The following is a 12872-nucleotide window of genomic DNA, read 5'->3' as shown; positions in this document are numbered from 1 at the left end:
ACAAAATCTTATGCAATAGGTTTAAGTCACGTAATGTCAGCTACAAACGGGGAAAAAATAGTTCACATGCTTTTATCCTCTTCTAGATCATTGTATCTTTATTATACTGCAGATAAATGCAGTCAATATTAGTACCAGGACAGAGGGGGAAAATGACATACACAAAAAGATTTTATTTTTATTTGAGGGGCAAATCCCATCTCGTCTTGGCTGTAGAAACAGGGTGAAACCACATCTGATTTTACCAGTTCAGGCAGCCATGAAAAGATAAGATCTCTGCCACAGAGTGAGAAATCTGATTTTGAGGATTGGGTCTGAATGGCTGCTGCACATACTGTGAACTGAACATAACCAGCAGTATTTGGGTCAAGACTTAAATAAATCCTCATATCTTGTTTTATTTTTGAATCTTAAGATGTCTGTGACTGCTTGAATCCAAAATATGAATAAAAGACACAGAGCAGCAGCTTCACAGTTTAATGTCAGTAAAGCATTCCTGCTAGCAGGTCTGTGAGGCTTTACCATAGGCTGTAAAGATGGAAGTAGCCCCTGTGACGTCACCCATAGGTGCTGCTCTGCCGTCGCCATCTTGGCAGTGCCTGACTCCGCCTACATTCTGGCTAATCCAAAAATGGGCAAAGAGGTGAGTGTGTGTGGAGTCAAGACTTCAGTGCATGGCAGTTTAATAACTGTGGCAAGGCCCTGTTAGCACAGTTGGGTGTCTGGGCCTATTGCTCGCAGGCTAACTTAAGGCTAATTCATTGGCTGGCTAATTAGCTAGTTAAAAAGCTAAGCTAACAAGCCAGATGTGGTGAGCACAGACATCAACACCTGCTAATTGGTGCTAACATATAAATAAAATGATACCAGAATTTCACTCACGTCACATTCTGTTCTAACTGCACAATATGCCGTGTTTTTTTTTCCAGGTATATGACAAATCCTCCAATACCATAAAGACGGCTGAGGGGACACCGAGCAGACAGCTAGCAGCCAGCTACTTAGCAGCTAGCTAACTGTGATGGCACCCACCTTTCACTCCAAGCAGTCACATCCTCAATTAAGCTGTAATAAAATTCAAAGGGTGAGTTAAATAAAAATATTTCCCCATATAGTTGTCAAAAAGGGAGAAATTGTGTTTTTGTACAAAGTTGTAAACATGTTTATTTCTACTGTAAAGTTGGGAGTTTACGGGGACTGACTTGCTTTTGGAGCCAGCCCCCAGTGGCCATTCAAGGAACTGCAGTTTTTGGCTCTTAGGTGCTGGCATAATTTTTCAGCCTCATGTTGCCGCTTGGTGTTTTCAGCTAAAAGCTAATTTCAGCATGCTAATCAGCTCAAGACGATGCTAACATGTCTGGCAGGTATAATTACACATTCACATCACATTGTTCAAGTCAGAAAAACATTCATGTAAGTTTGACTTTTTATGGTAACAGTCTAAATATGTATCATAGCAACAAAGTTGCTAGATTTTAGGCTATTTAGATAATGAAACTACAAGGCTAGCAGTTCATGTAGCCATGTTGAAACAATGCGTGAATAGTTGTTAATAATTAGAGATTTTCCTGTTCTTCATTCTGCCAACATTTCGTGAATGCAGCTCATTCATCAGGTTCATAAGCATAAGTAAACATTTTAGCATGCTAACCTGCCCTGATCACAAAATTCATCGACAGTGCAGCCTAATGGAGATTTGGTCATAAATAAAATAACTGAGCAAATAAAAAAATTTACCTAATGATGGCTGGGACAACGAACAATTTCACAGTAGTCCATTCAGTAGTTGAGTTATTTCAATTTAATTCCAAATTCAATCAGGTATTCAAATAATTTAATCAGGGATTAGAATTTAAAAGACATTTTCTGCAAACAGCTACATTTTGAGTAGTTCTGCATCAAAAAAAATTATTGAAGTGAGACACAGCAGTTGATTGTTTTGATCATGGTGCTCACAAAAGATTTCAAGGTTGATTTGTCAGTGATTAATTGATGGTCAGAGTTGCAAACTGAAACGTCTTTGATGTTCATTTACTCTCCTCAGCTGCTCTGTGCCTTGTCTGCTTTAGCCTTATTAACATCAGGTCATAGGTCCCTCTCCTCTGAATTGAACACCTACATACACCATCTGTTAGAGGTCAGGAGCGCTCCTGTGTACAAGGCTCTGGAGACTAAAATGTTCTGCCCAGAGAATAAACCTACTCCCAGTGGAGCTTCTGGACTCTGGCAGGGGAGCTGAATATATCAACTTCACCGCTGCTGACTGTGAAGAGTTGAAGGAGACAGCTGAGTCTCTACATTTTAAAAATGTCATATATTTTCAATTATCCTGCACTTTTTTCAGGCCATAGCATATATATTGAAGATTTTTTAACTATGTTTTGAAAATCCTTTTTAAAAGAAGATTTATTAATGCATAATATTTTACACAAGGACAGAAGTGTTTCACCTGAGAGCACAAAGTGGGACTGTCATGTTGATGCTGCTTATATTAACTGGATTGTTTCAGCTTTATAGCTCATATGTGACGTGCCCCTCCCATGACTGAGGCTACGTTATCCTGAAGGGCGAAATGAACGTCATTTGTCACATCCTTGAACGAAAACACACACACCATAAAAGTAATAATGTGACTGTAGTGAATGTCATTGTTGACACGAGGCAGTGCTTGGAGGGTGACTCTGTTGTCAATAGGCAAATGTCACCACAATTAAACCTTTTTAAGAGCAGGAATGTAAAGGTCAGCTGGGGCTGCAAAAATCCTCTCATTTTGGTGATTTTTTTGGCCTTGAATTATGTTTCCCTCAGGAAGCACTCTACATTTCAGATTTGAACTTTAGAGTGTATCTGTTATTCCATTAGCAGGTACGCAGAACTTAAACGGCCAGTTTGCTCTTGCATTATTGATAAAGTGTTCACATTGTGTGCAGGCTCAGTATAACGGACGACCTGACCACCACACCAGTTTGCTATTTCTGACCACATGCCAGACACATCTCAAGGCCCCCTTTATCCTTATCTCTAGTGTGTGTGTGTGTGTGTGTGTGTGTGTGTGTGTGTGTGTGTGTGTGTGTGTGAATAAGAAGGGGGTCTTCACTCCTTATCAGTTTGTCCGTTACATTCTTGGCTCCAGTGGCTGGACGCACTGCCATTTATGGCTAAAGGAAGAACACAATATAGAGCTCATGCTGTGCTCTACTGACCCACAATGCACCTGGACTTTATAAAAAACCCACAACAAAAACCCCTGGACAGTGAGAGAGAGGTCAATAGCTTTTGGTAACCCACTTCCTTGAATGTGTTTTGTCAGTGTTTATTGGAGGCTTGTTTTCTGAGGTTTCCCTGCATAAAGAGTGGGTGTAAGGATACTACATATCCTCTGCTATGGCATCTCTGACATCTTCCAGCCGCAGATCCTCCTCATCCTACCGCTCATCGTCACGCTACAGCACCTCCAGCTCCTATCGGTCAGAGGGCTCGCTGGGCGGATCATCCGACTGTCTGGACCCCCTCTTTGAGCCGTTTCTTGAATCTGCTGATCATTCCAGTCTGTTTGGAGAGGAGGGTCCTGGAAGCTGCTTGGCTCCCTTCAGCAGGCAGAATAGATCCTCCTATGGACTCACTGGTGAGGAAACTGTCGTTATACCTGTCAAGCTTTCTGATCCTGCACAACATGCAGTTTTCAACAAGAAGAGACAAGTAAACCACTCAAAATATGTCTTTAATTTCAGACAAATGCAGACAAAAGCAGGTGTTTCAAGCTAAATGCATGTAAGCTAATGTTAGACCACCTCAATGTTACTTAATGTTACTCGCTGACTCGTATTAAGATGAGAATCTCTCATAAATATTCACTTCTCAGACAGCAACATGACACCTCTGGTCTAACATACTGTATCCCTGGATCCTTGGCCCAACTCTGGCCAATATACTTCCACGTCTGGGCAGATTCCAGCTGTTGGAAGCTGACAGCCAATGTGTGCACCAGAACTGGTCCAGATGTGGAAGTAACATCTGAGTCAGTCATGCTGTATATAGGCCAGATTCAAGCTGTGGAACTGGGCGTATATAGAGTTGCCATCCACCTCCTGGGATTGTTCTCTTTTTTGAGCGACTGTCCTGGAAAATTAATAATCTTTCCTAGGACAGGAATTGCCCCGGTTTGTGTGAAAATGCACTTCTAATTTAGAATTTCATAGTTACACATAAAACCTCATTTGTTTCGATCTACTGTTATTATTTTTTCTCCCTGGTTATGTCCAATCCTGTGTTTGTAATGTATCAAAAGGTGGCAACCCTAGGCATTTACTGGACCAGAGGAAAACAAGTATGTGGCTTATAGGCTACAAATAAATATTCTGCTACAAGACTAAAGGCTAAAGCTAAAGTCTGCATCGTCATCAGCATTGTTGTTGAAATGCTACTGCACTTTAGAAATAGTTATTTTGCACAAATAATAAGAAAATAAAATCAGACTGTCATTTTCTTCTACCATAATTGTTTTCTTGCTTAACTTTCATATTTTGTTTAAAATGTCATACTTTCATGCTTTCACTTTTATTACAAGAAACAGAACAGGTAAAAATAGCTGGGGTGGCTGGAATGCTAACAGTCTGAAATCCAGTAAAAAGCACAACAGAGCTGTTAATATTACTCTAAACTCCGATAGCAATAATATAAATGTTATGATGAATGAAAAATGACTTATTTTCTGTTATTATAATGTGGAAAAAGTCACTTAAAAAGATCAGATGAGCTTCAACATGCTTCACATCAGCAGTTTCAGAGCAGTTCAGGTGTTGGTGCCTTGCTCATGGGCGCAGTCTTGATACAGCAGAGTCTCATTCATTCATTTTCTCCACCAGCAGGAAAGAAGCATTAGTATCTCACATTACAGTGATGGGTTGATTGAAAGAAAAAAACGCCACAGAGAAGAAAAAGACCTGCGGCTCAGAGAGAGTAATGAGCCAGAGCCATAAGAGCTTCTGTGAGAGAAAGAGTCTGCATGTCTCCAGACATCGTCCACTGGGCCACATAAAAAAACGAATAACAAGATGAAAAAAGAAAAGAAAAGGTGGAGCATCTACAGACTTAATATGAAGTGTAACAGAAAGCTGGAACAACTGCAATAAAAAAAAACAGAAAAAAGGTTTATTACTGTGTGTGACGCTACAGGCAAATTAGGACATAATCAATAATTTGATTTCACTGACCCATTTAGATTATTTAAGTACGTCAGTGCTACATAAAAATAACACAAGAACTGACAATGGGTCTTAAAAATTTTACAAAATGTCAGCTGAAATAAAAAAGAGGACCCATGAGTGTTTGACACTCTGAGTTTCTTCTTTACTGATCTTCATTTTTCAAACTGGCAGTAAAACACATTTACAGCCTAAACAGAAGCTTCAGTCTCGTGTGGTTTTTAATTACCTTTGTGTTGTAGTCTGAACATAAAATACAAAAAGATCCCAGACAACTGAGCAACAGAGCTTGGCTTGAATATATGGAGCCCTTAACTTCAATATTAAACAATTTAATAAAAGTTAATCAAATACATAAATTACATGAATTGGCATGGAAAAACATTCATTTGTAGAGTGAAATAATTTAAGGAAACTCATGATTATTTTATTTCTCCATTTTAATTTTAATAAGAGTCTTATTAAGTTCATATAACTTCATCACATTTTATTTCATAATGCCACTTTTTATGACATACTACCAAACCTCTCTTAAGCAAGGTAGCTCAACGGCTACTATCAAATTTAGCCAGTTAGCTCCAGCTAGCTAGAGCAACAAAATGTCAAATTCATTCTGAATTTCTGCTGTAAATAAAAACCGCACAAAGAGAGAACTATCACAGCCAGGCCTGTGTGAGTTTGGTGTCAAAGTGACAACATCTAGCTGTTTGACTCAGAGTGAACTAGCTCGTTAACCAGTTTTTGATTGTAAATATGTTCGTCAGGGAAAGACACAACTCTGTGAAGAGCAAAAAGACAGACAGTCGCTCTCTGTGCTCGTTCTCGTCGACAGGAGCTAGCTGGTTGGCTGTCATTGACAAATATGTAATTAATAATCCCAGCTGTACTGAAAAATGATATTATGAAATATGCCATTAAGGAAAACTCCTTGAAAAATAACATACCTATGAAATAAAAACATGCTTTTGAAGTAAAAAAAAAAGGATCGTGACATAAAAATGAACTCCAAATAACCCAGCATAAAAATAAGAATGATGAAATAAGATAACAAGTTTGGTTTTAACTATTTATTTCTAGTTATTTGTTGGTTCATATTTACATTTATACACAATTTATTCAAATTATTACCTCATATTTTTTATTCATTTAATATTGAACACTTTGGGAGTCCATATTTTCAATAGAAATATATGAATGACAAGTACAATAAAAATCTGAATTAAAGAATCATGAAGGTGAGGAACAAACTGCTTGAGATCATACTGAGAAAGAAAAGGTTTAATTGTATATAATATATAGTGTAAATGTTTTACAAAAATAAAAACTGATATTTCAGTTTCTCCTTTTTAATAGAAAAAGTTTTGTTTCTGTCTTCACTTTGTCACTATGGGACATTGAGTGTAGAATGATGAAAGAAAAAAATCATGTAAAAAAATGATTTTAACATAAGGCTCCAACATAATAAAATGTGAACAAATGAAAGGGGTCTGAACACTTTCTGAATGAACTGTATATCCCCAACTTAACCATGCTGAGCCATGCTCGAAATCTTATTTCTCGTACTCTTCATTTAAACACTTCCATTAAAAATGCTTCTCAACATTCACATTAATATTCCATTAACATAGATGTACTCTTGTTTATATTGCTGTATTTATGAGTTGCCATGTTCAACCAGCAACCTAAACAACCTTTCACTGTTCCAGATGTTCTCTCAAACCTGTCCTCACTCCAGATGTTCTCTCAAACCTGTCCTCACTCCAGATGTTCTCTCAAACCTTTCCTTGCTCCAGATGTTCTCTCAAACCTGTCCTTGCCCCAGATGTTCTCTCAAACCTTTCACTGCTCCAGATGTTCTCTCAAACTTTTCACTGCCCCAGATGTTCTCTCAAACCTTTCCTTGCTCCAGATGTTCTCTCAAACCTGTCCTCACTCCAGATGTTCTCTCAAACTTTTCACTGCCCCAGATGTTCTCTCAAACCTTTCCTTGCTCCAGATGTTCTCTCAAACCTGTCCTTGCTCCAGATGTTCTATCAAACCTGTCCTTGCTCCAGATGTTCTCTCAAACCTTTCCTTGCTCCAGATGTTCTCTCAAACCTTTCCTTGCTCCAGATGTTCTCTCAAACCTCTGCATGTCCTGTTTTTCCTCTGCAGCTCCTGTGGGTGGCGCTGCGTCAGGTCGTCAGAGCAGCGCAGGCAGTGGCGTGCGTTGCCTGGGAGACAGCTACTTCATGTCTGTTGACGTTAGCCAGTTTGAGCCACATGACATAGTGGTGATGGCCTACAAACACCATGTCGTCATTCACGCCCAGAAGGTGTGTGAGTATAAATTAGCAGAGGTGTTTCTTTATTGTATGAGCAGAACATATGTGAACGTGATACAAGCGTGTTTTCATGCACACATACATAATCACACCATAATTATCACATTCATGTACGACTGTGGGAATTAATGAGAGGTTTGGGTGAACTCACTCATTTCAGCTGTCTGACTCACATAGTTCTGAGGTCACTCAAGTGTTTTTTCTCCCTTCATCCTCATTGTTTAAAATGTCATTTTAATTTAATATATAATGTTTGATATCTGGATGAGTTGCCTGGCAACACTGTTTTTGTACTGTGTTGTTGTTTTTGCCAAAAAAGAACTGATAAAATCTAAATGTTAAAAAGAAAAATCCAAATATTCACTGTTTCCTTTTATTGTCAGAATGGAAACAGCTCAGAATAAAATCTAAACCAGCATCACTGAGCTCTGCTCATATGCTATTTCCAAAATACTCACTCAAGAAAACAATTTGCTATAATAATTTGACAATCAATGTATCGTCATTTATTCAGCAAACATGCCAAATATTTGTGAATTTTTGTGAATTTGCTTCTCAAATACTGAAAGACTGTTTTTTGGCTGCATTATAATAGTCAATTGATTATCTTTGGGTTAAGAAGCCATTTGAAGTCATCACCGTCTGCTCTGGGAAGTTGTGACTGACATTTCTTCACATTTTCAACAAACAATTAACGGATTAATCAGAAAATAAAACCCTAATAACAGTTATTCTAGTGTTCCCAACCCTGGGGCTGAGAACCCCAAGCAAACACTGGGGGATCACCCAATGATTAAAGGAATAAAAACAAAAGATGCACATCTTTGTTACACACTGTTACCTGTTTAGTCCATCATTTTTGGTCCAGGCTGAAATATCTCTACAACAGTCATGGTTCTCAGACGTTCTCTTCAGATGACTTTGGTGAATTTACCTCTAACACCACCATGGGGTTGGTGCTGATGTTCATGTCCCCCTCAGGATGAACTGTAGTAACCTTGAGGGCCTCTTCACCTTTCTTCTAGCACCATTTTAAATTGTTCAGTACTTTAGTTTATTACCCAATACCTGCAAAACTAGTGACGTTCCCATCAGCCCCGGCCGTACTTTGTATTTAGTGCTGTTACGACACTTTAGCATGCTAACATGAGCATGTTCTGTCATTGTGAGCATGTTAGCATTTAGCTCAAAGCGCCGCTCTATATACGACTGCAGATATGCAGGTGGAGCATTAATCAATCATGCACAACCAACGAACCGTACTATATCCGTCCTGTCAGTCAGCTGATGTGCAGAAAAGCTGCAGCTGTCTGTCTCGCACTCTGTCTTTTCCTCTTCCCTCACAGTTTGACGATAATCGTGTTTAAAGGGTGAAAGAGAAGAGGGTGAACGATCGTTTTAACTGGGGTCAGAAGACAAATTGGTAAAACTCCACAACCACTGAACTCACCGTGAAGGCCTGTACCGGGAAAAAAAAGTCTTCAGGGAGAACTAGTCAGCGTTAATTTCCCTCTTCCTCTCCTTTCCTTACCTCCTTTTCTTTCTCTCCATCAGCTGAGCGGCGATGACCTCTTCGCCACCTTCCCTTTCACTGGTTCTCACCCTCTTTTCTCACCCTCGCGCCTTCCTTGGCCCTGTTGCTCTTCTCACTTCCACCTCTCATCCTCTTTGCTCGATGACCTTTCCAGCAGCTTTCCCCGGATCAATCTGTCCTTCCACAGCTCCTCCGTTTCTAACCTTCAGTCTGTATCTCTCAGGTTTTGGATGATGGAAGCGTCAGTGACACATTCACCCATAAGTCCCTGTTCCCGGAGGATATGGACCCCCTGTCCGTCAGTGGGACCCTTAACCCCGATGGTACCCTAGTGGTGAGTGTCCGCCGGACATCAGCGCTGAGTGGGCTGGAGTCCCCGGGCGTACCCACCTACCGCAGTGAGGCTCATCTTTGACTTGTGGCCTCAGGGTGCTTCTCATCATCTCAGCTGCCATCGTTTTTATATTATTACTTTATTGTACCATTGTCAGTCAATAATGACATCAGAGTTTATATGAATTCAGTCTGTGAGTGACATTTAATATGAATATTGTTGGTTTATTATCTGCACCTGTTGAACTAGTTTGTTGTTTTTTCTCTTATCAGCATTGTAATATCATTATTTGCGGTAAATCGACTTTGATTGTTAAGTTGATGAGGTCATGGTGTGGTGGTGGATAGAGAAGAGAAATAAAAAGTTTATCTAAAACAGTGGTTCCCATCCTTTTCCAAAGGCCCAATAGAAAATCTCAAAAATGTTGGTGGCCCATGTCTGACCCCCTAACAACACAAAGGCCAAATAATACCTTTTCAGAGCACTTTTTATTTTAATAATAATGATTGAACTGAAAGCAGAGGAAGCTCTGTTGATTCACCATCTGTCTCTTGACTGTCTTCTCTTTTACCTCTTCCTGTTGCTAACCAGCTTTCTATTCTGATTCTCCAGTTATCGGCATGGATGTGATCTTTTAGTACAGAATCAGACTGAGACAGCAAACAGGTCCAGCCGGGGACAACATAACAACTCCTGTCATGGTTTATCACAGTAACAGACATTAATACAAAAAAATGTTTTTAAAGACAATTTTGTTTTACAATATTTAAAAACATTATTTATATATCTATTTATTTTTAAAATTACGTCTTTAAATTTGGTGTTTTGCAAATGATTTGTCGGTCCACTTCCAATACCTCTACGGACCATCATGGGGGCCTGGGCCACAGGTTGGGAACCACTGATAATAATAAAAAAAAAAAAAATTTTTTTAATCTTTAAGTTTACTTATTAGAGGGTTGAAGGGTTTTGTTGTTGTTGTCTCACTGAGTCAAACTTTATCTTTTTATTTGAACGATGCAGTGAATCTACGTTTTTCATGTTCATGTTTGTAAATTCATGATACACATTGAAGTTTGCACAACTACACAAAGTCACTTAGTTTGTCTGCACTGTCAAACTAAGTCGTATGAAGATGCAATAAACTTGAGTTTTTAAGAAAATCTGTGTAATTATCTGAAGAAATCATGAAGAAACTGGTGGATGTTAGCAGCATCAACCCTCATCCCGCTGACAATAATCATGATGACTGGACTGATGTGACGCTTTGACACAATATGCACATTATGAATGAGTGAAGCACAACACAAATGACTTGGACAAAGGCAAAAAATTCTACAAGAAGGAACCTAATTTATATAAAACTTTTGGTTTATTATTATGCCATAGCATAATAACTTAAAGCCATCATTTTCTGAATATTAATTGATTTCACTGATTTTTATTTTTTTTTTGGCCAATTAGAGGCAGCAGAATAAGCTGTAGTCATGTGAACACAACATTGACGTATAGGCACATCCAACAGATGCTGGAACAACTTTGGTAATAAGTTCTTCTCCTTTTAGCTCCGTTTTGGTTTCCACAAGCACCTGACTGAAATATCTGGCTCCTCAGCTGCTGATCCCCAGCCAGCTGCTACAGCTGTGTCTGTCAGCTGTTGGATGCTCAACAGGGAGTGGACGGCGGGTTAATAAGTGGTGGATGAGACTGGAAAACTAAAACAATGAGCTGAAGAGGTTCGACAGCTCTGAGAGGACGAGTCCGGTGATACTTCTCTGTGAGCTCCTGACACAGTCACGTGATCCATTGTTAATATAAAACCATTGTTTAGTGCAGCTTTCAATCTAGACAGATGGTATAAATAACACATCAGTCAGTTTTTATTTATGTTTTTTACAATATTCTCAACCAAACTTTTAATATGGAAAATTAAGTGATTTTTTATTTTTTTATTTTTACAAACTAGAATTTATTTTTGTCATTTTGATCTTTATTCCTATTGGTTACAAAAACAGCTTTATTACAGAGATGCAGGGGTGTAATGACGTCACTGGAGCCCAAATGGGTACAAAAGATGAATCATCAGAGTCGTCAGCAATTAACTTGATAAAGTGATAAGATAATAAGTATTAATAATAATAAAAATAATAATTTTTTCTTATTACTTTGCTTTGCTAATAATACTAATATTGACTCATAAGAGGCTACGTCCCACTGAAGAACTACAACACTACCAGACTGAAAAAAAACTGCTCTGACTTCATTTTGGAGGAGTTTCAGCGTCTTTCTATCTATGTTTGGAGATGGGCCTGAATAGACACACACACACACACACACACACACACACACACACACACACACACACACACTTGTACTTCTATCTTTGTGAGGACACTCATTGACATAATGCATTCCCTAGCCCCTTACCCTAACCTTAACCATCACAACTGAGAGCCTAACCCTAACCCTGACCCTAACCTTAACCTAAACCTAATTCTAACCATAACTCTAAAACCAAGTCTTAACCCTCAACATGTGATTTGAAGGTGTCTCAAAAAGTGAGGACCGGCCAAAATGTCCTCACTTTCCCAAAATGTCCTCACTCTGTTAGTAAAATACTTTTTTTGGTCCTTACTATGTAGCAAGTACAAGTACACACACACACACATACACACACACACACACCAAGAACAGACTGTCTGTCTCCTGGGGCCTGTCTGCACCTCTTACCAGCGATTACATCAATCAGTCTGAAACAGGGACAAGCACTTCCCTCACTGTCGCAGTCACTGGGAGTCAGAGGATCTCTGCTGATGACACCTTTATTTAATATTCAGGCAGAGACGGTGCTCTGCTCAACGGGCCTCAGAGCCACTACAGTGTGTGTAACCTCATTCATCACAACACACACAAGTGGCTGCGGTTGTGTTCAATAAAAGAGAGTGAACCACCACAGGTCCAACTCATTCTTGACTTCTCCTGGTTGTGTGTCACATCATTACAGTGGATTACAGATTATATAGCAGGTATGAACCACAGCAGAAGCCTCAAAAAGTTCATGTGTGTGTAAGTGTGTGTGCTGAGAATAAAGAATAATCAGAAAACTGAGGCTGTGAAATGAAAGCAGTTCTGGTTCATTGCTGTGGCAGTAAAAACAGGGAAACCCGAGCGGGACATTTCAGGTTAGTTTAGTGCTGTGTGACTGGAACATGCTCCGCTTGGATAACTTCAACACTTCAGAAGCTGTTTCAGACATTCACCATCAAGGTCCCCTGGCCCGTCTTTAGGTTTCCAGGTTTGCTTTATTTGCTTTCTTTATTCTTCTGTTTTTCACCTGTGCAGCAGGTACCTGGAGGGTGGAGCCTCGCATCGATTAACCGAGCTGGCAGCACCTGGGCCCGGGGCCTCTGCCCTGAGAGAGTCCGCCTCTTCTGAGTGTCCCGCCCCCTCTCTGGGCTCCTGCACACATGCACCTC

General features: G+C 39.6%; 1 protein-coding gene across 1 annotated transcript; it reads left to right on the top strand.

Moving 5' to 3' along the window:
* Window positions 1-1109: 1109 nt before the first annotated feature.
* LOC139614435 (heat shock protein beta-7-like) lies at window positions 1110-10545 on the top strand. The gene is made up of 3 exons (XM_071471699.1): window positions 1110-3625; window positions 7359-7519; window positions 9286-10545. The coding sequence occupies exons 1-3, from the start codon at window positions 3385-3387 to the stop codon at window positions 9475-9477; spliced, it is 594 nt and encodes a 197-aa protein (XP_071327800.1). The 5' UTR covers window positions 1110-3384; the 3' UTR covers window positions 9478-10545.
* Window positions 10546-12872: the final 2327 nt, after the last annotated feature.

This window comes from Trachinotus anak, unplaced genomic scaffold (genome assembly GCF_046630095.1).
Source record: "Trachinotus anak isolate AG129_WGS33_773 ecotype Australia unplaced genomic scaffold, CSIRO_AGI_Tana_v1 ptg000034l, whole genome shotgun sequence".
NCBI classification, from domain to species: domain Eukaryota; kingdom Metazoa; phylum Chordata; class Actinopteri; order Carangiformes; family Carangidae; genus Trachinotus; species Trachinotus anak.
Note: the sequence above shows the minus strand (reverse complement) of the source record. Positions and strands in the feature narration are given on the sequence as shown.